The sequence below is a fragment of the Rhea pennata genome, chromosome 2, assembly GCF_028389875.1.
Source record: "Rhea pennata isolate bPtePen1 chromosome 2, bPtePen1.pri, whole genome shotgun sequence".
Taxonomy (NCBI): Eukaryota; Metazoa; Chordata; class Aves; order Rheiformes; family Rheidae; genus Rhea; species Rhea pennata.
The window spans coordinates 3,482,819-3,508,293 of NC_084664.1; the positions used below are offsets into that span (position 1 = coordinate 3,482,819).

Sequence of the window (25,475 nt, forward strand, 5' to 3'; positions counted from 1 at the left end):
TTTTCCTGCTTCTTTCCCTCCCCCCCCTCGTTCTGCTTATTTTAGACTCAAGTTTTAAAGTTTTCCGAGTTCCAGCAGCTGGGGCTGCAATTGCACAGAGGCGCCGGTAGATCTCGGGAGCTAACCGCGAGGCTCGGAGCGAAGAGGCGGACCCTCCACCCAGCCGCGCTCCATTTGCACCATTTTAGGGGGCTCTAGAAACGCGGTTGTTGGATCGCGCGGGGTTTGGGTCAGGACCAGCTGGGAACACGGTACCACTGCTCGCTTCGTAGCTGTTTCAAAGAGCAACATTTACCCAGCAGGTATTTTATACGCTGCGTGTGAAATAGCGCGGAGAAGCCCGGAGTTAGATAATAGTGAATGAACGGACTGCAAAGCCCGAGGGATGGGAGATGCCCTGGCGTGATCTCTCCGGCAGGTAACTCAGCTAGATAATCTACCCTCATGTTATAATCTAGTCCATCTACCTGCTCTAGTTCCACACTCCTATTTTTGCCCGGGGATATGGACTATAACCTTTTTTACTGAGCAGAGAAACTGTGTTTGAAGTAGCAGATTCCAGACTTTGCCTGTCTGTGCTTTGATAGCTGCATGTTGAGAAGAGTCATAGTCTTTTCCTAATGCCATCCTGCTCATTCAGCAGAAGCAGCGTGAGCATTGGAAGCTTGCTTGCCTGACAATTGCTTGCAAAATGCAACGGGGTCCTAAAATCCTCAAGCAGTTAAAGGCATCAAAATCCCATTTTTGCCTGTAGCGAATGCGCAGATTTCCTAGCCAGCCGGTTGTAAAAAAGCACTGAAAGTTTAACGGAGCAGACTGTAGGAGGGTTTTAACGGAGCAAACTGCAGGAGGGTTTTTTCCTTCGTTTCCGTGGGCTCTTTCCAGTGTGGTGCCAGAAGATGGTGGGCACAGAGGATCATCCCGGTGCACCGAGGCAGCAGTGGGGTCTGTGGGATGCAGCAACAGCGCGAGGTTGTTTCCTGCAGATGTTGCTGCGCATCCAGATGTGCACAGAGGGCGGCACGTGTTCCGAGCTAGTAGGATTTGCGCTGTTCAGGATGGCACTAACAGCTATGACTGGTAGCTGGTAACGGTCAGAGAGACCACCTTCTCAGAGCAAAATAGCAGATCAAACCTTGGCTATTTACTCCCAAATCCATGGTTGCCCAGGTCAGACCCTTACTGCCCCAAAACATCTTGTTGGAAGCTTCCTCAGCTCTCTAGTAATTTTATTCTTGAGTAACAATTGCAAAATGGTAAATTAGCCCCAGTTTAGACCTCCTAAGTGAGCTCTGAAATAAACAGAAGTGCTTGACATGACATTAGTAGGCCACGTTTTAGGACAAATTTGATTTTGTGCCTGCAGGAAATTGGAGGTGCAGCTGGGAGCAGGTGGATGGCTAAATATTGGCGCAGGAGTAGTCGGGCTGGAGCAGACCCGCGCTCCAGCACGTCCTGAGCCCTGCCTCTGCTGGCATCAGGTGCTGCGGAGACGGACGCATCATGTCCTGCAGCAGGCAGTTACGGCACAGCCACGCAGTGGGGCCTAACCCTTCCCAGCCTCCCCTCGGCTGGAGCCCGGCCGAGTGCCCGGAGTAATCCTGCAAATACTTTAACTCCCCATTTTGCCCGTAACTGAGCGCAGATACAAATCAGCAGCAGCGTTAAAGACACTTTGAAATGTATCCATTGAGTTTAAAGGAGCAAAAATCACTTAAAGGGGGGGGTGCTTCGCACCTTGCCCCTAATAAAACCTATTTTCTTAATAAATCTCTCTGTAGAGATCACTTTCCACATCCTTCTGCAGTGACTGTATCTGCAATAGCATTTCTATAATGACCATGGGGGACATGGCAAGGGAGACTCACCATCACATAGGTTTCCTGGACATTGAGGGACCCAAGCGGACCCTCTCCCTGCCTGCTGTGTGTTAGGACTCTCCTCAGTTACAGTAACCCCCAGAAACCACGGTGGTACACTAAACAGACCCAAACAAAACTGCTGCAGATACCTCCGGTCTACACAGGAGACTGCTGGCTTGAGTCACTTTTGGGACAGGAGATGGGGATTTTGGTCCCAGTGGCTTTCAGGGCTGTTGTGCTTCAACTGAGAAGCTCGGGATAGGCAGGAGACCTTCCTCCTCTCTTCTTCTGGCTTGTTAGCCAGCCTGAGGCAAGTTGCCTCCCTGCTCCCTGCCTCAGTTTCTCCAGCTGTAGGAGAAGAATTACAGCCTTCACCACCATCTGCAAAGCGCTCCTGCTGCCTGAGTCCAGCGTGTGAAGACTTGGGGTTTTGGGTTCACAGAGGATTTGTTTGATCTAGAAATAGCAGGGTTAGAAAATTCCATCTGCCTTCTCTCGAGGGCTCTTGACATTGAAGGAATTTAGCTGGATCTCAAGCCTCAGGCCGCATCGTTCCCTCCCGCGGCAGTGTGGAAACTCGCGCTGAGCAAACCAGCTGCGTTTGGCTCATATCCGAAGACACAGCATGAGGAAAACAACACTCCAGAAAGACACAATGTGGAGAATAGAGCAAGTCACGTTTCCCTCATTGCTTCCACGTGGGGCTGTGTCCGCAGACCACTGCACCAGGGAGAGCAGCTGCATGAGGGCTCCTTCCCACCCACCCCGCAGCAGCCAGCGGGGTCAAGCTGTGGCTTGTGCCATGGAAGCTCTGTGGCTAATTGTGTATTTTCACGTAAAACCAGTGCAAAATCCCCTTGGGACCCTTAGGGCTCATGGCTCATGACCTCCTGGACACTTTTATCTCCATGAATGAGCCAGGGCTGAACCAAGGGGTGACTTTGGTGGGGGTTAGACTTCCCCAGTAAAGGTATGGTAGCTCCTTCTTTTTCTTCTGTGCAATCTTGAGTGATGGCATGGGAAGAGCTGTGCTGGGGCAGCTACCACTGAGCCGTAATACCCTGCCGTGGTCTGTTACCCCACAATAACTCACTCATGTCCATGCTCATGTGCTTGACTCCTCCACCTGCCACCAACATACCCCCTCTTTGCTGTTGGATGCAGAAGCAAGCATCATCTCAAAGATGAGATTTGGCTCACAGGCACCTCATTCACTATCTGTCATTAGGTGCCTCCATGCCAACAAGATGGAGAACTTCCTCGTAGTCAGTAGAGCTTGAGAACTGATGCAGGTGTCTACTGGAGGGTGAGCTGAACTGCTCTCTGGGCTCTGCTGGATTTAAAAGCCACAGGCGCACAAGCACCTTGATGTTAATCTGCCTTTTAATCCATGCACTGAGTCCCACCTGAGCTGTCTAAGATCAAACGTGATGTGAACAGAAACAAAAGTAAATGATGGCTTTACAAAGCAGAAATCCCCACCAGCTGCTGTGGAGGAAACATATCGCTGCAGCATAGAGACAAGCCCATCCTCTGCCACTCCAAGTTGAGAGCCCCACTGTCCCTACAAGAGCCCCACCAAGATGCCCTTCAAGTCTGGTGCCTTCCTTATCGTGTCGCCACCAGCCTGGAGCTGCTTTAATGTTTGTTTCATTTCAGTCCTTCTTCACATCTCCCTCGGGGAGGGAATTGCACACGCTGAGCAGAGCTGTGTCTTGCAGCGTTTTCTATATTGCCTGCTTGGCAACAGAGCTAGGGTTGGTTTTCTTCCTACTGGTGTAAGGAATAGTTTCTGTCCTGGTTATGCTCTATGGCAAACCTATAAAAGGAAAACATCTATCTGAGCATAAAAATATAATGATCACCCTCTTCCTTCATTTTTAAAATGGCTTGATTAAAAAGTAGCTAACCGGACAGTCTATTTTTAAATATATTTTATGCCTGTCCTGGTGAGTTATGCTTGAAAAATAATTGGATCATCATGTTTTGCATCTATAAATGATAGCATTGAGTGTGCTAGTGCCATTGGCACCTGATGCTGAGTGCAGGATGCACATGTCCAAAGAACAAGCAAGGGGTTGTGTTGGTGCATCCAAGGCTGGCAAGTGCAATTAGCAAGTGCTTTCTTTTTCCTGGCCACCATCATGGGGTCGTGAGTCCCCAGGTAACTTCAGGGCTGCTGTCAGTCAAATAGCTGCATGTCTCTCTTTGGGCTTGGGGGTAACCCAAGTAGGTTGGGCTGAGGCCCAATTGCAAGTCAAGCTAAGCCCAAAATGGCTTTTACAAGCTCTTCCTCCCCAGCTGTCCAGGTCTTCTAACAGTCGCATGGTTTTCTCTGAAAGCTTTTGAAGGTTATTTTTAAAACAGCCTGCATTTGATTTAAATATTTGTTTTGTTTTGTTTTTCAAAAGGAGCTTAAAAGATGTCAGCCTGAAAACATAAATATTCCCATTCTTCTGCTGACTTTTTTTTTTTCTTTGCATTTTTCTGGCCTTGCTGATGAAAGCTATTTCAGCAGTGTGAATCTCTATGATGTGGGGAACATCTCTTATTCCCACATTCAGCGCCTCCCATATCCCTTCCCTCACGGAGTGCTTGAGCACTGACACACAAGCAAGAGATTTTCACAAGTTAATAAGCTTTTTGTGCCTAGGTGCCTCCCCTTCTCCCCTATGTTCATTTATACAGTCCCCCAAAGCCTTGTTACAGCTGAGCAATGTCTTGGAAGAGGCAATAAATTGGGTAACAGGAATCTAATAGATGCTGGAGCTTTTCTTGTTACGAACTTACGTACATCCAGCGCAGCCACATATCCCTGCCTCCTATCAAGGTGGTGCAGCATGTCCCTGTGCTGGCCACGGCTCAGTCCTCAACACCAGACTGATGCTATTGCTGACTGTTGCCACAGACATTAAGTTATAGTTATGTTTTTTTGCTTCCTTCTCTTCCTTCAGGTTATAACTGAGTAGCCCTTATGACCAACATGAGCTGGAGTTTTCTAACCCGCCTGCTAGAAGAGATTCACAATCACTCCACCTTCGTGGGGAAGGTCTGGCTCACCGTGCTGATCGTATTCCGCATCGTCTTGACAGCAGTTGGAGGAGAGTCCATCTACTCCGATGAGCAGAGTAAGTTCACCTGTAACACCAAGCAGCCCGGCTGTGACAACGTCTGCTACGATGCCTTTGCGCCGCTATCACACGTCAGGTTCTGGGTCTTCCAGATCATCATGATATCCACCCCTTCGGTCATGTACCTGGGCTATGCCATCCACAGGATTGCCAGGTCCTCGGAAGAGGAGAAGAAGTTCAAAGGGTTCAAGAAGAAGAAGCAGTTTGCTTTGAATTGGCAAGCGGTGCGCAACCTCGAGGACCCGATGGAGGCAGATGAAGAGGAGCCCATGATCTCTGACGATACAGCAGAAAATGAAAAAGACAAAGCCAAGCCCAAAAGCAAAGAACAGCAGAAGCACGATGGGAGAAGGCGCATCCAGCAAGAAGGACTGATGAAAATCTATGTCTTCCAGCTACTTGCCAGAGCTTCATTTGAAGTTTGCTTCTTGGTAGGGCAGTATCTTCTGTATGGTTTTGAAGTTGAAGCTTATTATGTCTGCAACAGAGTCCCTTGCCCTCACACTGTGGACTGCTTTGTGTCCAGGCCAACAGAGAAGACGATCTTTCTCCTGGTGATGTATGTTGTGAGCTGTCTGTGCTTATTGCTCAACATGTGTGAGATGTTTCATCTGGGATTTGGGACTATCCGAGACGCCATTCGTAACCGAAAAATCAACAGTTTTAGGCAGCCTCCCTACAACTACGCCTACCCAAAGAACATCTCCTGCCCTCCTGAGTATAACCTGGTAGTGAAATCAGAGAAGTCCACCAAGATCCCCAATAGCCTGATGGCCCATGAGCAGAACTTGGCTAATGTCGCTCAGGAGCAGCAGTGCACAAGCCCAGATGAGAATATCCCAGCAGACTTGTCCACCCTTCACAAACACTTGCGAGTGGCCCAGGAGCAATTAGACATAGCGTTTCAGAGCTACAGCAGCACCCAACCCAACACACAGCCTTCCCGAACCAGCAGTCCCGCCTCGGGTGGTACAGTGGTAGAGCAGAACAGGGCCAACACCGCCCAGGAGAAACAAGGTGCTAAACCCAAAGCCTGCTCAGAGAAAGGAAGCTCAAGCAGCAAAGACGGAAAGACATCTGTATGGATATAGCTTGTTTAAAAGGAGAGGGCAGTGTAAGTGGGGTTTTTATTTGTTTCTCTTTTTCAGTATTGTCTTGAGTTCGTTTCACAAGGCACAGGCACAATTTTTATATGGAAGTCAGCAGTGAAAAGGAGTTTCAGACCAATTTAGTGTTGTCTTCTAGTACATTAACAAGAGACATTTCCTTTCCATTTCCAAGCCGTTCTCCGGCTGGGAACCTCCAGCGAGCAATAGCAAGGGTCGGAGCCTTCGCATATCCGACCCATTCGGTCATTGCCGTGTCCCCCAACAGGACTGGACAACGCACTGCGATGGGGAGAGGAGCTGCTGGTCTTTCAGAAGAGAAGTCACCCTTAGAGTGATCAACTCCTCCCCTGCAGTGTGAGGATAGTGTACTGTAGGTTAGGGAATGTTTAATTACTAAATATCCTTAATCAAAATTAATTTCCGATCCCTTGATTAAAAGGGAAAACAGCTGACACATTGCGTGAGCTTTCATGACACACTTACGGCTAATTTCCTGTCCGAATCCGTAGCTGCATTAGCAGGCATCATTGGAAACGAACGCAACGGGGATTTGTGCTTTGCGTTGTAACCTGGCACGCACGTCAGGTTATGGGGGCAGAAACGCAGTGACTGTACCTGCACAGGCAGAGCATAGCACTGCGCTCAAGGTTTTATTTTTTTTTCTTCCTCCACATTGAAACAAAAATCAAATATGATCAAACGCTCCATAGCAGGAGTTTGCAGTGGAACTGCAATGTCGTGGTTTCTGGGTAGCCCTTGCTGCAGATGTGATGGGGATCATTGAACTTAAAGCATTTTTTAAAAAATTGCTACTTCACATCATTAGAAAGTGCCTTTATGTAACCAAGAAAACAAAACTGTAAAGGGTTTGGACATCTTTATTTGCTAAATTTTAGTAGAGATTGGAGGATCAGTGCTGAAAGATTTGTTTTTCTGCTTAATCAAACCCTTATAAATAGTGGCAGAGCACAGATCTATGCATAGTGTCTATATGGTGCGTGTCTGCGTGAACATGTAAGTATATATATATGGACACATATGGACATGTCAGTGTGAATATATATATTTGTGTGTGTGACTGTGTGTGTATATATATGTGTGTATATACATACATACATATAAACATAATATCAACCTGCTGGAAATTTACAGCCTCCTTCCACCTTCACTCGGTAAACTCGGCTGATCCAGAACGACGGCTGATCCTCCTCCTGGAGCAGCCCTCAGGTACAGGTTCACCTGGGGAATTTGCAACTTTTCACATTCTTGCTTGGGGCACCCAGCAGAAGATCAGTGGGGACAGGACCGAGGCCAGTAACAAGTTTTTCCCTAGCTTATGAGACTTTTTTTTGGTCTTGTTTTGGATTTTTTTGCAGGAGGGAAGGGTTGCAGTTACGAGAGTTTGGGGCCATGTTAAAAAAAGCTTCCGAGCTCCAAGGCTCCTGCTAGGCTCCTGTGAATATACTTTGTCAGGGTAGTTTCACTCCGTGTTTCTTGTACAACTATGGGCCTGTGGCTTTGTCACCATCCAGTAAGACAAAGTGGGAAAAAAAACCTACTATAAAGTTATATATAGTTATATATATAGTTTTGTTGGCTTGAGGAAAAGACCATCTGCTGTCAAATGGTACAGGCTGAAATCAGTTACTGCACTGTGATCTGCTGCATCTCAGAGTGGGTCAAATCCTTCAGAGAGCAGAGATCTTCCTGAGATGCCTGTGGCTTGGCAGATGCTCTCACAGCCTCCCAGGAGCCAAACAGTTGATTCACCACCCTGGAGAAAATAAATAGGCAGAACAAATTTAACATGAAATGAGTAAATCCCCATTTTAAGAGCAAACTTGACATGAAATGAGTAAATCTCCGTTGAAGGGCAGCACGGCCCATATGCTGAAATGCACTTGCTGCTTCCTCAGGGCGCTGCAAGCCAAATGAAGTCACACACAGGCCCCCGTGCCAGTATTTCTTTACCACTGGACCTGTGTTACTGCTTGCTAATTGTCTTCCTCATGTCCTTGAGATCAAAAGTCTCCAGGTTGCCTGTGTCAGGCCCATAGGCCACGTGGATACACCTGAGTATGACCTTCAGCACCTGGTAACACCAATAAATCTGTGCAATGCCATTAGAAAATAGTGCTGGTGGTAAAAATGTAGGTTTAAGAATAAATCAAAAAAAAAAAAAAAAAAAAAATCCAGTGAGGTATTCATCTGCAAATCTTCAATACGGTTTTGCTTAACAGTCTGGGGAATACATTGAGGCTTGGTCCTGGTCCCACCGAAGGCATTGATAAAATGCCTGGAGCAGTCTGCTCCTTGTTACTAAAGATCTTCCGCTTGAATACAATCCACTGGATCCAGGAGGAGGATCAGTGAATCTCCCCAGCAGGAATGGTCAGTGGTAACCCACATCCATCACCTACAGGCATGGCCTATATGCCACATATTTTGCACAGGCTCCTAAAGTTTGTAGCACGGTGATGGGGAGAGAAACATATCTGACTGCTCTGCAGGACTGCGCTGCTACTCCTTGTCCCATCGGACAGTTCTGTGTGGAAATCCATCCTTCTCCGTGGCTTGGGCAATGCAGGGGAAATGGTGGTGGTGATAGAGCCACCCAGCACCCAGGTCCACAGCCCAGCTAGGGAGGAGAGTAGACATCCTGCTGGGTAGTGATTTGCACCCTAGTAAGGCTGTCCAGGGCACAAGCTTGCACAAGACGTTCATGTGAATCCTGCTTATTTTCTACCCCCTCTACAGAAACAGCATGTATTTAAAGCTGTGATCCCAAGGGAGGGATGGACACACTGAGAGTCACGGTTGCTGTGCGGGGTTTTCTCAATTCCTTCGGGATGACTAGCAATATCACGGTCCCGGCAAAACTTGTCCTTCCCATGCAGTGCAGGCAGGCTCTGTGCTCGGTGAGAGCCCTGATTTTGGATTTCTCCTGCCCAAAATAGCAAAACCTTCCTCAGCCCAAGGCATGGCTTGAGCATTTCCTGATGACTCAGATTGGTCCCTTGGCTCCTGTTGACCTGCAGATTCACAAGCAAGTCATCAAATGTAGGGACACTAGTACCTCTCATGCTCTTGCTTCTGGGAACTGTCCTGCCTCACTGTGAGGAAATGAGGAGCAGATTTTGATCCAGAAGTGCCAGAGCCTAACCACAGGGCAACCCTAATGGCTAACATGAATATCCCCTGATGCAGCCCTTGACTTTGGCCCTCAGCAGACATGGAGAACAGCTTATTTCCTTTGTCTGTGCAGAGATCTTTGGGTATTTGAACATTATTTTCATATCCCTCGAGTCTGCTTTAAGCTGAACTCCTGTCCCTTCAACCTTTCTCCAAGAGCTGTGTTTCCAGTGTGGTTTTCATCGCTGTCTTTGAACCACCACCAGCCAGTCCATGCCTTTGTAGAAGTGGAGGGTGCTGGTGGCAGCGCTGCTGCAGAGCTGGCCTTGGCGTCACCTTCCCAGCCTGCTCTTCTTCATGCCTCTTCCATTAAGCTTCTTCTTCTGCCTCTTCCAAACAGCTTGGTCCTCCCTGATGCCCCTGTTCCTGCAGACCTGGGGCTAGCCCCCCTCTGCAGATTTACGTGTTTGCAGCTGGCATCTTCCTGCCCTCACTCTGCACTTGTCCCCCCACCTGCCTTTTTTTGCTTTCCCACTGTGATCCAGTTTGCCAAGAGGATTTTGAACAACCAGCCAATCTGCAGCAAATTTGCAGCCTCTTCCTGCCGGGTGTCACCATTACATTTAATATGCACACACTGTTTTCCATAGTGGCAGTCAATAATTGCAATATTGATGAGTGCTAGAGCCAGGACAGACACTTGTGCAATCAATACAACATTCTCATCTGGCAGGGAGAGAGACAGGACAACCACTCTTCCTGCCATTCTTCCAGTTCTGCTCATCTGTCAGGCTTGAAACAACTTTAGTGTATAAAATGCTTTGCACTGGGGTTGGTTCAGGTTTGTCTCAGTTTCCTCCCTGTGAAATGGGGACGATCTTGCTTCTTTCCCATTTTTTCCAAGTGCTTAGATATGTTCTTGGCAGAACTGCTCCAGTGTCCACCAGCCTGGTCTGAGCAGCACTGGGGAATGCACGGTCACCTGCCACATCCTGGTGAGCCTGGCTTGCTCTTCTGACACTGAGGAGAAGCGACCCTTGTTCTTCCACATCCCACTCAAGCAGCCCACAGGAGCCAGCACAAGGCAGATGGCTCTGAAAATATAAAGATTATTATACGTGTCGAGTTGGGTTACTATTATATATGTGGAGCGGCTCACTTGCTCTATTCCTCCTCCACTTCTTGACCTATAAAGCCTTTAGGATATTGTGTCCTTCCACAGTCACTGCCACAAAGGTGTGACGATTGCGCTTTAATGCCTTTGCAGGAATGACTCCATTCAGGACAATAAGAGAGGTCGCATCTTTATCGTATCTGTTTGGGAAGGAAAAGGAGAGGGAGGCAACATAAACACAACCACAAGCAGAACCCCCATCACAAACATCCCAAATGAAGCTGACTGCTCAAGGAATTTCAATTAAACAGCAGGCAGCATCAGCCAGGGAAGAAATGCTAGCAATATAATTAATGCTTTGCTTCTTTTACAAGTTTGTAATCCTCTTCACGGATGAGACGGGTTTAGTTTTGTAGCTGAACTAATCATAAATGTTGACTCTTTCAATAAACTTTGCTGGATAAAGTGCCCACCCTTACATTTCTACTATTACCATTCAGGGCCAGGAATGTCCCCAGTAAAAGCCAGATTACCTTGTTGCTTGCATTGCATTCCTCTGGGAAATACTTGAACTTAACTCAAGGCCATAACCAGTCTGTGCTATTATGAAGTTTCTGGGATTGGGCTTTTTTTTGTTTGTTTGTTCATTTTTTATGTACTAACTGTATTTGTACTAGAAAATTTTGGAGTATGAGATTGAATCTGTAAGCATTCTTCAGTGTAAATGTTACATCTGGACTGTAGTTAGAATATTAAACATTGATCAAAAGACAAAGATACATCAATCCAACTCTGACTGACTCTTCCATGTCCGTTACTAATAAAATGGAATAAAATTTACGTTTTTGTTACAATATGCAAAGTGTGCAATGTTTCCGTGAGGCGGGTGCTGAGAGTTGACGAGAAGAAATTCTTCTCAATCTATTATTGCCTGTTTTAGCCACATAAGAGCTCTATTTTCCCAGATACGGTTATGAATCACTGCAAAATATTTTTGCCTTAAGAAACAGTTGACCTTCTGGTTGTTTGGGATCTGTTGTCTCTCTGTGTGATGAATCATTGCCTACGATTCCTTCAGGCAGGGAGAGCTGAAACCACTTAGAGGAGTCTGTATTTCCAAAAGCAAGAAAACTCTGCAGAGTACACCAAGTTCCTCAGAATTTGAGGAAAGTTGATAAGTTGAGTGAATGATGAGAAAGCGCTTGCGAGAAAACCTGCCTTTCTGAAAGAGCTCAAAATTTGCTCACAGTAAACAGCGGACGAGTTCATTCACAACGGCTGGGAATCTTCAGGGAAGAGTGTTCACAAAGTGTTTAGAAAATCTGGATGGAAATATGCATTTTTCTCTGTTTCTCTGGCAGTTTTGAGGGGGATTTCTACAATTTCTTTGCAGAACTAGCTCCAACCAGGAAACAGAGAAGAGCAGGAACCTGCAAGAAGCCCACAAGGAACACCAATAGTCCAAAGTCCTTTAGCTTCTCAACTCACATCCCTTGCAGTGCTATGTGAAACACTGAAAAGCAACTTTGCTAAATAACAAGGTGTCCACCAAACCAGCAAAGGCTGAGGAATAGGGTAAATCAGCCCTTGCAGAGCTGTTTGACATCTGGACTTACTTGGATGTACAAGCACCTTTGGGTGGCTGGCCTTGCCTTGATACCAGCTATGGCCAAGCAGAAACAAACGCTGTAGTGAGTCCCCTTGCCAGCAGCCTTAACCCCACGCTGTCCTAGTCATTTGAGGTCTCTGTGCCCTGGCCTGCATGCAACCACGTCCTGCCCCAAGGACTTGACACCAGCCCAAATCCACTTCGCTCAGGTTGCCTCCAAATTCCCACCGACAGAAAGCTGCTGCTGGTGACTGTGGTGCGGACGGTGTCCATGGAGGGAGGGCAGAGCCAGGGGGTGATGGAGCCCCTTTAATTCCCAATCCTGCTCTCAGCAGAAAGAGGAATGGCCAGAGCTGCCTCAAGCTCCCTGCATTTTGGGAACACACAAAGCAACTGCAAAATCTCATTTCTTTAAAAAGCCAGGTTAAAACTACCAGTGACTCTCCAGAGCCTCTTCTTCTATGGGATCACAGGATTCACCTTGTTCATTAGCTGCCCCATGTTGCAGATATTATTCCTGTCAACAGCATCTCACCAGCTCTTAATCACTCCCCTCTGGGAAATGGTAATAACAGCTTTACCTTCAATTTCAGTCCCACCAGCACCACTCAGCTGCTTCTGTGCATAGGCTCACTCCTTGCAAATGATGCCTGGCAGCCAGGTTCCCCCTGTGATGCCTCTTTGCTTTGGGGGGGGGAATTTCCCACCTATTCCCCTTGCAAATCACCCTATCTTCTGTAGGCCTCACTGGCTTTAACATTGTCCTGTGTTTCCTTTACCACATACTGACTAATAATTGCACATAGATGAGGGCTTATAACAACTAAATATCTTTTTTAAGAGACTAGACAGAGAATTGATCAGATTTCTTACCAGTAGAGGACTGCCATTACAGAACAGCTTTCCCTTAGGAGCAGCCTTACTGGTTTTAATGTGGGGTGTGTTAAGCGTCTGAGTAGGGGTGCATTACCCGATTGCCCTGAAACACAACGCACCGTGTGCAGGAGCTTGTCCAGATTCCCACACAACTGCAGCTAGCTCTGCTCATGCAGACTGATTTCTTTAAAGCAACTCCAACCCGTGTTTCCCCTTCCAAGGTCGTGGGAGATCGTCTCGCCCCCAGCCAGGCTGCCGGGCTCTGCCAGGGTTTACCGCAGCGCCGTGTCCCCGCTGACGGCAGCCGGGGACGGGAGCTCCTGGAGTGCTGCTCGGGGAGTATTTAATGCGCAGCGTTCGGGTTGCATAATTGCAGCTCCCGCGGATTTGTGGAGGAGAGTTCATGCACTGAGAAAAAGTTGGAGAAAATGAGTTTCTCGTACCAGCATTAATCCGGAGGGCAGGCAGCTAAGAGGCACTGGACTTATTCCTGATTTATGCTAGCCTAGCTGAGACATGGATGAATAAACACCGAGGCCGAACCCTTGCGGACGGCAGCCACGGGCTGCTCTGCTGCCATGAGCCGCGCAGCCAGCAAGTGACACGGCAGCATTCGGGACAGTGGGACAGCGGAGAGCTGCTGGAGCAACCCACTCGCTGCTGCAAGAGGCTGCCGGCAGCTTGTGCAACTGCCCTGGGACAGCTGGGGAATGGAAAGAGCGTTTCTGCCCTTTTTCACTATTTTTGTAATTGTAAGAAGTGTTTCTGCTTTGCTCCAGTGCCTGCATGTGAGGTGGATTTTGGTGGCAAGGAGCTGAGGAAGGGCTTCAGGCTTAGCCAGGGACATCACATCACTCCAGGCACAGCCTAACATGACCATCTCTCCTTCCACTAATGCAGAGATCATGAGGAGAACGTCAGATATTTTACCCCAGAGAATTTGGCAGAAGTTGACTGAGTATAGCAGAAAACTTGTCTTTCAAAATTCCCTACTGCCTCTGTCAACCCCACACAGCGCCAAGGTATTTGGACGGTCCTAAGCTGCCTTTGAAGTGTGGACATGGAAGTGAACTGAGGATACAGACTCCTTTCCTCACATTTTATTATTTTTCGTGCAGTTGTTGAGCTGAGACTGTGGGTTCAGGCAGTGGAAGAAGAGGGTCGGTGACTGCACCTGGGAGCTCTGAAGGCAGCAGAAAGCCCATGTGGCATCATGACACACTTGTTGCTCAGAGCAGAGCAGATCAGATGCAAACTCTGCCTCAACTGTTGTTACCGGCAAGGCAAATGACACTACCCAGTCTCATACTGTTAATCCTGTCGGAGAGTACTAGCCAAGTAAGGTATTTATTGTCATGAATCAGGGCAAGAATATTTCACCTTTTTTACAGGCAACACTGAGCAGTGCAAACCTCTATAAAGATAAGATCTTGCTGGCATCAGAATCGGCCAAGAGTTTAGAAAAAAAGGAGAGAGTTCACCAAAGTATCTTTTCTCCCCTCTTTTGTAACTTTGTAAGAATTCATCCAGAGCTGAAAAGCTCAGGCACATGCTGCGAGATGAAAAATGAGGGATGGGGGCAGGCCCCACTAGGAAGGATAACGTGGTCTGCTGTTCCCTGCCAAGATCACGGAGCAGCCCTGGCCACAAGGAACGACAAGGGTCACTGGAGCAAGCTGTCCCCACGTTTGCTGAATTGGAGCAATTGGCTCATTTGGCCCCACGTGTGAGCAGCAATTCTTGCATTAGCTGCCTGCCGGAGACGTTCGCTGGATCCTGCTGCTTCAGTGAGGTTTAAAGTCACTGTAACTTCATCCAAATGAAGTGTTGAACCTTGGATGTGGAGGAGGGGGAAGAGGCCGGCAGATGAACTATGCCAGGCAAATTCTCTGCTCTAGTAACCCCCTGTGTGCCAAACTCATCTAAAGGAAAGCTCCAGGAATCACGTTGTGCCTGTGACTAGGTTTCAGGTCACTTCTATTCAGTTAAGGTATGAAGCCTTCAAGTTCATCATTTACACTCGCTTTACAACTACTGCCAAAAAAGAAGCCTCCCTGAGCCCAAAGCATATTATCTGCAGGTAGACCTCCAGCACACTGCTGCTGGGTTATATTTTCTGATATTTCAGAGAGTTAAACTGGCTCATGGGGGGTCTGGCACATGCTGTGTTTGGCTGAATGCAGTAGGAGGTGTGGGTGGTCAGGAGCGCAGGCATGGCAGGGAAGAGGTCTCCTCTTTTCAGTGACAACGCATTGCTGTGTGCTCTCCTTGAAATGAAACCTGGCCCTGAATCCAGCTTTAGGTCCTAGGATCAGTTTGAAAGCAGCCCAGCCACCTAATGTGAAGTGCTGTCCCTGCATAAGCTTTGCATTGTGGATAAAAGTTGGGTAGGGAGACCAAAAGAAACCAAACAGTTTGTTGTGCTGCATCCTGTCTGCATGCAGTCTGAGGTTTTCCTTTTGAAAGGCAACAAGGGACCACTGAGTACAGTTAAATACTACTTTATGAGCAGCGTGACTGTGCCAGAAGGAAAGACATCCCAGAGAAAAGTAAATTAAAGCTGTAAAAAAGCAAATGGACTCAGAAATTGGCTTCATAGTTTGCTTCCATTTTCACTTGTCTTTTTATTGCCCCTCAATCTCCTTCTACCCTTCTGGGTAGACATGAGCCAAAGCTGGATCCAGCTGTTGGATACAGTTGTAGGTCCTGTTTGTACATGGCGCATTTTTGACCCTGGAGTTTCAGACCAGCTGTAATTCCAAATATATGACTTCCCCCCTTTTTTCAATCTCTAAAAAGCAAAGAGCAGTACATATTCCTGTCACAGCCAGGAAAAGCACGATGGGCATCAGTCCTCTGCATCTTCAGCCCTGATTTAAAGATAGGTTTCCAAAGCCCCTTTTTTTTCATATGCAGCACAGAGAGATGATGCTTAAGGCCACGCAGAAAGGGCTCCAACTACTGGCACGTCCTTCCAGCCACTTCCTCCGTGCCCTGCCCGTGCCAAGCGGCCTCTGCACACGTGCCAGCAGCTGGGCAGAGCGTGTCTGCACGCCCGAGGTCACCTCAGATCACATCCACCGCCTGCTTTTATCTCTCCTCCTGCTCTGTTTATGCAGCTGTCTGACAAGCCTCCCCTCTGAGCTGGGGACAGTGCCGAATTCAGAGCTCGCTGGGCTGTGCTGCTTGTTGCAGGGCACCGCTGGGCGCAGATCTGTTGCCGTGCCCCGAGACGGTGGCGTGTGATGGTGCAGGATAATTTTATCACCGCCGTGCACGCGGAGAGCAGTCCGCCCCTGCTTCGACGGCCAGCTGGTTGAACGTGCTGCCTGCCTCCAGCAAGCTTGCAGCTCCCAAAAATACGTGTCCCTCTGCTCATGGTTTTACATGCAGCAAGCAGATCGTGGCTCTGCGCTGGCCCTCGGCACCCGCATTGCCTGTGAAGCAGGGTTCGTTTTTGGCCCGCTGATCCCCCTGCCTGCATAGCTGTGTGAGCGCGCCGGTGGTGGCAGCAGCAAGCGGCAGGAAAGCTCCTTCTGGGAGAAAATGGGCTTAAAAGGCCTCAGAGGATCTTGCTCTGCACTTTTAGCGTGGGGCTTTTGACTCCAATGCAACGCAATGAGGTAACAGAAACTCCCACTGTCAAATCCTGTAGTTTATTTCGGAGCAAAGCAGTGGCAACTTTCCTTTGTTAAAAGACGAGGGGGGAAGAAGGGTCCTATAGAAACAGAAGCAACAGTGCATTAAAATAGAATGGGGGGAAAAAAAACAGCCTTTGGCATGGCTGTGTTTTCCAGCTCACTGGCCAAAACATCACTGGAGGAGAATGGCTATGTACCCTATCTGTCCTTAATTTCCAGAGGATTAAAGACTCAGTGGAGGAAGGAATGACTAAGGCCACCGGCATGCCGCAGGCTGCCAGAAGAGCTGCAGCAAGGTAGGCCGGGTACTCACCAAGAAACCAGACAATAAAGAAACAAACAGTAGGTTGATTTATTTTAAACCATTTCCTTTACTTCCTCCAGAGTTCAGGTCACATTTTTGCTTCACTGTGTTGACATATAAATAGGAACTCAACCGTATCTCCAAACCGCTGGAGAAAACTGGTGTAGCACTGAAGTAATGCTACCAAAGAGAAGCGCTCTGCCTACAGGATCAAAAACGGTGAGTTTTTTACATCAGCATGCCTCAAAGCACTGGGTGACAGGCAGTGGACTGCTGTTTCCAGAGGAGATGCAGGTTCCAAGGACACCCTCTGTTCACTGCTGCTTCTCAGCCCTCACACGGCGGTTACAGACAGGGTGATGCTGCACCGGGGCCCGGTACAGCCCATCTGTGTGGAGGGCAGAGCTAAGGGTGCCAGGAGCAGCTCTGATTTTTTTGTTTTTCTAAATTCTTCACGTTCAAATGTCCCCAGGCCGAGGCCAGCGCATGTTTTCACTCAGGGCGCAGCCCGCCGGAGCTGCGCAACGCGCCCGGCGCCCTCCCGCGCTCCGGGCTTGGCGCGGCCGGGCCGGGGGGGGGGGGGGGGGGCGGGGCGCTCGGGGCCCGCGCGCCGCCACCAGGCGGCGCCCTGACGCGCTCGGACACACACAAGATGGCGGCGGCTGCCGCGGGGCCGCGGTGACGGAGCGCCGTGCCTCGCCGCCATGTTGGTGAGGGCGGGCGGCGGAGCGGCGGCGGCGGCGGCGGCCTGCCTGCGCGGGTTATGGCGGCGCGGCGGGAGCGGGAGCGCGGCTGGGTCCGAGGCCGAAGCCGAGACCGGGGGGGGCGGCGCTCCCGCTCCCCCGCCCGCCGCGGCCGCCGCCTGCTTCCCGCTGGGCCGCGCGCTGCTGCGCGTGCGGGGCCCCGAGGCCGCCCTCTTCCTCCAGGGGCTCCTCACCAACGACGTCACGCAGCTCGCGGCCCGGGCGGCGGCCCCCCCGCCGCGCGCCTTGTACGCGCATGCGCTCAACGTCCAAGGCCGCTGCCTCTATGACCTCATCCTCTACAGGTGAGACCAAGCGGCGGGGGGAGCCGGGAAAGACCATGGCGAGGCAGCGGCGGGGGGGGGGAAGAGATAGGCGGGCTCACTGGAGGCCGCGCGGTTGCCATGGAGACGGAGCGGCCGCGGCAGGGCGGGCCGGGCCCGCGGCCTCCCCTGGTAGGGGGCTCAGCGGTGCATGTGGTGGACAAAAACTCTCCCTTTTCCTCACCCGATGGCTCTGCCTTTGCTTCTGTGTTTTCGGAGAGAAATCCCCCGCATGTGATTAAATTTCCGTGTGAAAAAACCCGCCCCCGTTTCTGAGCACTCTACCTGCCCTCTGCACCACAGCGCAGTACCTCCCAGTTTCAGCGCGGCCCTCGCAGCTTTTCCCGAGTCTGAAGGCCATATTTGGACCATATCCCCAAAATATTCCCCAGTCTTACAGTTAATACAGTCATTCAGGTGACCGCAAGCTCCGAGGAATATAATCATTAGCCGGTAGGGCCGCTTCGCACAGGCGGACGTGGAGGGTCGCCACGAGGGTCAGTGCAAAACCAGGCTCTTGCCTGTCCTCAGCTCCCGCGTTAACGCTGTATTAACGGTGCAAGATAACACTTGGCTTTGTCCGGTAATGTAATTGCCAGGCTCTTCCCCAAGTTGTTTTCAGTCTGGAAGAAGTAACAGGTGAGTGAGGTGGTGGGGGGAAGGGCATGTCAGTACTGGAAATGTACTTATTATTATTAAAATAACATTAAATATTAAATAAAGAGCTCTCACTTCCTCCCTGGTGGTGTTTTGGCTTCTGACCTCTGCGCATGTGACTCTTTTTAGGCTTCACGAGAGTCCAGAAGAAGAGCCGCACATCCTGCTGGAGTGTGACAGCAGCGTGTTCGACTCTGTACAGAAACATCTGAAACTGTACAAGATCCGGAGGAAAGTGAGCATTGCCCCCTGCCCGGACCTCTCTCTGTGGGCCGTTATCCCCAAGGAGCAGCCTGGAGAGGTTGCCGCTTCTCTCAACAAATGCGCAGACCAAACTCTGGTTTTAACTCCTGATCCCAGAACAGAAGTCATGGGCTGGAGACTGATTACAAAAAAAGAAGCAAATCTACTAGATATTGTCCCTGGAAGTCACATTGGGAATATTCAGGATTACCACAGGCACAGGTATAAACAAGGTAAAGCCAAGTCCTGTTTTACACTCTGTGTTACTGGATTTTGGAAAATAAATTACTGTGAAGAATTCATGCTCTGATATAAGACAGTGGAAGAAATTATAAAAGCTGCAGTGATATGACTGAATGTTTAACATGTTCATATGTTCAGTAATTGTTTACTATTTTGAGGATATAATTGATCCAATAGTTACAATTCTGTCTTCTGGCAGAATCAATATTTGAGTACAGTTTCCCATTACGAAGGTTATGGGACTGTGGGTTAAGAACACTAATAGGAAAAAAAAATAGAACTACTCATTTTCTTAGAGTAAAACTTCTTTAGTTTGTGTCCTGATTATTTTTGGATTATGCACAATCTATGTGTTTTATCTGTTGCTAAGGAAATAAAAGGAAACACTCTTAAGTCACTTTCCTAAAAATGTATTCTTGGATTTCTGGAGTTAATTCTGAAGCCAAAAGAGTGTTTGATCTGAGAGAGAAGCTGAGAGTGAGAGCCTGTGCCTGTGCAGGGCTTCCATTGCTCTTACTGTGCCTACACAGATAGTGGATTAAATTAAGATGATGGTCCTCTGCACACAAGTAGTGATCGTAAGCTCAGTCTATCTGATACAGTAAAGCAGTGGAAAGTTTGAGCAACTGTTAACGGGTCAAACTGGACTCGACTGTGCCACGTTTTCTGATATACCAGCACTAGTCTTGTGTGCTGCTGCAGAAAGCTGGGTCCAACAGATTGATTCAAGCAGAAACATTCTGCTTCAAAAAACCAAATATTGTGTCATTGTTCAGAAAAAGTGAGCAGTTGTAGCTACTTACACAGACATTCGCCAAGGATCAGAGACTATGGATGGGGCTGATACCCTAACACAGCAGCACTGACACTAGGGAAGTGGCTGAACACGTGTTTCTCATATTGGCAAAAAAAAAACAAAAAAAAAAAAACACCTCATATAATTTTGACTATATAAGCATAAGAGTAGTAGTAATAAGAACATACCTTTTATCTCGGCATCTCATAGTGTATATGCATAGAATATTCTTCATAAAGATATGAAAGAGGACATGAAAAAGATGCCATAGTGATTTGAGGAACTGAAAAAATCCTTATATCTGGCAAGGCGAGAACCTTGGTGAAGATTTTATGAAAAAGATAAAATGAGGACTTGGTGACCATCTGTATAGGAAGGAAATGCCAGGTATTGGAAGGCTTTTTATATTCTCAAGGAATGGTGATCAGGAGACAATGGTTAGAAGTTAAAGACAGACAAAACTATGTTCATATTTTCCAATTTGTGCTTAGTTGTGAAAGAGGGTTTTATAACAAACTACTCATGGAGGGAAATGGACCTCCATCAGCTGATACCTTCCAGTGGAAAACAGATGGGTTTCTGTAAGCCGTGCTTCAACCAAACAGGTTATACCTGCCCAGACTCTGGAAGTGTAATGGGACTGCTAGACTGGCAGTCACACTGGATGATCTAATGATCTTGTTTCATCTCTAACCATTAGGAACTCATGACTAGAGGTTGGCCTCTGAAAAAAATAAGAATTTGAATTTTACGGTTTAATTATCCAAACTAGCCCTTAATTTTAGGTTTAATCAATAAAAAAGAGGACTTTGGGGCTGCTATTCTGACGTTCCAAATGGCTGAAATTTGAGAAATTGATTCTTGCTAATTGTGGAAGATAATGAAAAATAGTCTTTAAAACACTGTTTTATCAAAGATTTTTCTGGTTGTGAATTACAAGGAGCATCATTTTCAGTAAATTCCTTCAGTAATTCTACAGGATGATATGCTTATTTTCTAACAAAAAATAGTGACCATTTCATAAAGCTGTTGTCTGTAGCTTTGTTTTTAAACATTTGCTGTTCTCTTTCCTATATACTCTGAAATTTTGGATAAAAGATAAAATTTGCATTGTTTATTACTACAGAAGCAGTCACAGAAGCATTTGTAGTTGGCCATCTTATGTTCATTAGACAGTTTTGAATAAAATAACTTTTACTGCCATTAAAATCTCCTTAGAGGATGTGGTGAGAATAATATTGCCATTGGTATTAAGTGTATGTTGAAGCCTTTGTATCTGAGTCTGCATAGTTCCGGGTGCTTTGAATTTCCACTGGTACGCCTTATGAAGTGTTTAAAGCTTCATGAAATTAGGTTCTAGTGCAGTTTTCTATTTATCTTTAAAAATAATCTTTGCTAACCCTGATCATTTATGGCTAGTGATTTCATTTAGGCCCAAACTGGAGTACTGGAAAGCCCTTTAGTTCACATTGCTGCTTCTCACTTACAGATTATCTTGGTTTTATAGCACACAGAGGAGTCATACACCTGAAACCTAAAATACTGAATATCTTACCATATTTACCTGTTGTTTTTACTCTTTTCATAGGAATTCCTGAAGGTGTGAAAGATCTCCCTCCTGGAGTAGCCCTCCCACTGGAATCAAATCTGGCCTACATGAATGGTATCAGCTTTACCAAAGGTTGTTACATTGGACAGGAGTTAACAGCCAGAACCCATCACATGGGTGTCATTCGCAAACGCCTGCTGCCCGTTCAGTTTTCGGCTCCTCTTCCCCTGGAAAGTGTTCCTGAGGGTGCCGAGATCTTAACTGAATCGGGAAAGTCAGTTGGGAAGTTCCGAGCTGGAGGAGGTGAACTTGGTATAGCTTTGCTGAGGCTAGCTAATATAAATGAACCACTTTGCCTCAATATGCCAGGTGATAAAGTGAAGCTCACTGCAACTATACCCGAGTGGTGGCCAAAACCTGCTGGTAAATAAATGAGGAACCACTTACTGCACAGTTGCCTTATTGAGAATATATAATTCGTCTGACAAGCTTTTCGAAGGTAACTCTACCTTCAGCTTCTGTTTGCAGTGTTTGATTGAAAGTGTATTAGCAGCATCCTTCAAATCAGGACTAAACAGCAGCAACCCAAACCAGCAGCGAGTCACTGATGGAAGGAGAATAATCTGTTAACACTTTGTGGAGAGATCCTTGGAGGATAAGGTACACAGGGAAATGTATAAATAAATTCAGTTTCTCTCTTTGTTCTATTAAGAAGTGTAGAGGTAAGTGGGACTGGGCTTTTCTAGGCAACAAAACATGGAAGATCTTTGACTTGACCATAGCACCCTCATGGTCCAACCACTTTCTCTAATTTGCACAGAATTACCTCTGAAGAAGGGCAGAGAAAGGCTGGTTACTGCTGGCTATCTGTGACATAGGGAAAATCAGAGTAAAGCTAGTTATCTCGGTACTGGTTCCCCTTGCATACAGCAAGACTGCTGAAGTTATATAAGGAAGAATATAAAAGACTGGACTACCTTGGCATCTGGCAGGGAGGTCCAGCAGGCTAGCTTTATGTAAGGGTGACCAATATTTATTTAGATGGTGCTGCGTGCTGTTGGACTGGACTCCTGCTGAATTTTTAATCCACCATTTACCAGATCGAATTGTATCCGAGTATGGTGCTGTGTCTATTGAGACACTGACGGAAGTGATTGGAGTTTCATCATTGTATGTATTGAATGTTTCTGTTCAGATTAACCATTCTGTGATATTACAAATTATTTAATTGAGAGCATGCTTGCTACACTTATGTTGGCATAAGATATGTTTTTGTTATGCTCAGGCTGAAGTGTTCACTGCAAAATATTCCTTGCATTGAGCTTCTTATTAAACATGCTGATTGGATGGATATTTTTTCCCATCACTATTACAGCTAGTTATGTTTAGGGAGAGGAATGCCTTGTTCTTCACATTTCAAATCTCACTTTTGATACCTCACGACGCTGAAAAATGTGGGAAAGCCTTCAGAGATCCCTGCCCGTTTCCCTGCTGCAGGGCCAGCAGAGGGAGCACAGCCAGCAGCAGTCTGCAGCAGAGCTGCACTGCAGTTCCTGATCTTGGTCTTGCATACACTGTTTCCCTGAACGACTCTTTCAGTGAGGAATGTGATGTTTTACGGAAGTGCATTGTTGCCTGCCCTGCACTGACTCTATTTTACTGGTGTACTGGTAGGAGTAAGCTATTGCTAGAAGGAGTTTCCCTCTAGTGTAACTAATTCAGTTGCCAACAACAGTTGAGGAGTTTTGTTGGCATCCTCCTAATTTGGATGTGCACAGGGTTACCTAGGAGGAATGTTTCCTTGCACAGGGAATTGCACTGTTTTATTTATGCCAGTACATTTGATAGTGAGGGAGATACCGAAATAAAAGTGCTGCGATTAAAGACACGAAACAATAGGATCGCGTGCTCTGTTGAATCTTAAGAAAAATTCTCCAAACTTTCCTGAAGCCTTCAGCAGGTAGGTTACATTGCTTTTTTCACATAACCACTACAAAGCTGGCGAAGGGACAGCATGTCCCCATCTCACTGTGAAATGCTTTCTACTTCCTTCAGTGTAAACTGCAATCTCTGGAGAAGTGTGTGCTACTACTGAAGGGCACAGCGCTGCCCTGTGTGAAAAGCTAAGAGGAAAATATCAAGCAGAGCCTATTTGCGTCCCTGTGGGTCTCATGCACCCCTTCACAAGCCTGTCAGCATCTTGCTTTTTGCTTAGCCTGTTGTTCCTGATCAAGGGCTTTCTCCTCACTGACTTCTTCACTGCCACTCTTGTTCTCCTAGGAGCTCTCTATGGCCTCCATACGAAAAGGCTCTCTTTGGCCAGTCCCTGATACCGTTTCTAGCTGAGGTTTTCTCCATCCGTCGTCCCCTGTGGGTATTCAAAACAGCCCAATACTTCAAGATCTCTTCGGCTGCTGCTTTTTTTTCTGGCTCCTGCTGATCTTCTGTCTTTGTACTTGTTTCTACTTCTACAATCACAAAATTTATCCCTCTCTTTGCTCTTCAAAGCCAGCCAGCTCTATGCCTCATCACCCTGTCAACCTGCGCTAATTTATATATATTTTTATATTATAATATATCTATTATGTGTCCAGTGTTGAAATGGTATGCATGAAGAAGCAGGTAATGAGAGAGAGGAGTAGGTGAGATTTTCTGGCAAAATAAAAGTTATTGTATACTTATTTGTAATAAAAACCATCCAGAGCACATTCTGTCATTGTATTGCTGTAGCCATTACTGTGAAGGAAATTTATCTGTGAAAGATGCTCGTATTGGTCAAAACTCCTTATGCTTGCTGTAAAATGATTCTACGGAATAGCTCATTAAAAGTTGATTGTATCAGTAATTTTAAATCTACATGTCTGAAAGAAAAGAGACACAAGCTTTTATTTACTTAGTGTGAAGATATATAATGGAATAGTGGTGGGGTTTTTTTGCTGTTTGCTGACAATAAACATATCCCCAAAGAGCTTTAGCTCAGGAAATTTCTTTAGACTGTGTGTTACCTCTTTGTCAGGTTTTAGATTGCTAACGAAGTCTTTCTGCTGGAAAAAGAATTTAAACCACAGTGCTTTGCATGTTCTGGATCCTCTGACTGTGACAAAGGCGAGACAGTGGTGCCCGTGTTCATGCTGGTCTGCCAGGAGGAGCTTTTCCTCCCAGCTACCCATTGTGCAAAGTCCTCTCAGAATAGTTATATTGTGCTGCTATATATGCAGCATGAATAAACACTACATTTCTTCCATTTGGGGAAGCCTTACATATCTTTTCTGCTGCACACACAGCAGAAAAGGCAGTTTCTTTTGCCTTGTCAAGTATCCACAGTAGTACCAAAGGCTGCATTTTTCAGAGCGCAGGTTGCAAATGTGGATGCTTAGATCCAGAATATACATGCATTTTTTTTTCCAGAGGTACTAGATGACTTCAAGAGGTGAGAAAGGATGTAGTAGGGATTGCAAGGGCAGCCCCGATCCTCGCCCTCTTGTTTTATCTTTATTCTCCCTTCCAGCCTGCTCCATCATTCATGTATTTAGCTGTGCTTGGGCTGCAAGATCAGGGTATCAGTTGTCCTGGTCTGAGGCTGCCATGGTGTATGCCTTAAGGACAATCAACAACGGAGTAAATCACATACAGCTAAGGTAGACTGAAGTGCAAGAGGAAATCTATTGTGGACTGAAGACATGAAAGGTAATCTAATTAAACGTTAAGTGGAGCTATTAAAAAATGGGGGAAATGACCACTGAACTTCTCTCTGTTAGTCACAGAAACTAAACGTTTGCAGGGTCCTCAGAGGCGCTTTTAATAACCAATCTCCGCAGGAACACAGAAGACCGGTAGAGAAATAAATCACTGGAGTGCTATTGCTTGCACAGCCTGACAGGTTTTGTGTAGTCCAGGATAAATATTAAGGACTGCCTCACTAAAAGGCTCTTTTCTCAATTGCTGATTTGCTCATTGATCTTTAACTGGTTGTTGCAACTTCCAGCCAGATAGAGACAGCTAGAAATAGAGACATCTGCACTCAGCACCTTACTGTCCTTTTGCAGCCTAGGGAGAGAAGGAGCATGAGGTGGATACTAAGACTTGGAAGACTTTTAAAGGCCCGGGTAGCGCAGCTGAGTGCATTTACTTCTCAAACACCGA

At 47.0% G+C, this 25,475-nt stretch overlaps 2 protein-coding genes across 9 annotated transcripts in view; both read left to right on the forward strand.

Moving 5' to 3' along the window:
• GJC2 (gap junction protein gamma 2) overlaps positions 1 to 11,202 on the forward strand; it is a 42,144-nt gene extending 30,942 nt beyond the window's left edge. For 2 of the 5 annotated variants that reach the window (XM_062568703.1, XM_062568701.1), the window contains exon 2: positions 4,817 to 11,202. In XM_062568703.1, the coding sequence (XP_062424687.1) occupies positions 4,837 to 6,084 (1,248 nt within the window). In that variant the 5' untranslated portion in view covers positions 4,817 to 4,836 and the 3' untranslated portion in view covers positions 6,085 to 11,202. Of the gene's footprint in view, positions 1 to 274; positions 419 to 4,816 lie in introns of those variants that run through there. The other 3 variants (XM_062568702.1, XM_062568705.1, XM_062568704.1) reach the window with 3 other exon arrangements.
• A 5,233-nt stretch (positions 11,203 to 16,435) lies between these two features.
• IBA57 (iron-sulfur cluster assembly factor IBA57) lies at positions 16,436 to 24,300 on the forward strand. 4 transcript variants are annotated; one of them, XM_062568708.1, is made up of 6 exons: positions 16,436 to 16,456; positions 16,694 to 16,770; positions 16,859 to 16,997; positions 17,705 to 17,826; positions 18,631 to 18,977; positions 21,372 to 24,300. In XM_062568708.1, exons 3-6 carry the CDS (start codon positions 16,956 to 16,958, stop codon positions 21,761 to 21,763), a joined length of 903 nt encoding a protein of 300 aa, XP_062424692.1. In that variant the 5' UTR covers positions 16,436 to 16,456; positions 16,694 to 16,770; positions 16,859 to 16,955; the 3' UTR covers positions 21,764 to 24,300. The 4 variants fall into 4 exon arrangements, 2 of the variants coding, with proteins under 2 accessions (XP_062424692.1, XP_062424691.1); XR_009957526.1 differs by lacking the exons at positions 16,436 to 16,456; positions 16,694 to 16,770; positions 16,859 to 16,997 and having other exon boundaries at positions 17,441 to 17,826; positions 21,372 to 21,992; positions 23,613 to 24,300; XR_009957527.1 differs by lacking the exons at positions 16,436 to 16,456; positions 16,694 to 16,770; positions 16,859 to 16,997 and having other exon boundaries at positions 17,441 to 17,826; positions 21,372 to 21,831; positions 23,613 to 24,300.
• Positions 24,301 to 25,475: the final 1,175 nt, after the last annotated feature.

Coding starts and splice junctions, on each gene's coding strand:
- IBA57 (XM_062568707.1), top strand. CDS start 17,483: ATGTTGGTGAGGGCGGGCGGCGGAGCGGCGGCGGCGGCGGCGGCCTGC. Junction 17,827..18,630: donor TATGACCTCATCCTCTACAG/GTGAGACCAAGC, acceptor GACTCTTTTTAG/GCTTCACGAGAGTCCAGAAG. Junction 18,978..21,371: donor CAGGCACAGGTATAAACAAG/GTAAAGCCAAGT, acceptor CTCTTTTCATAG/GAATTCCTGAAGGTGTGAAA.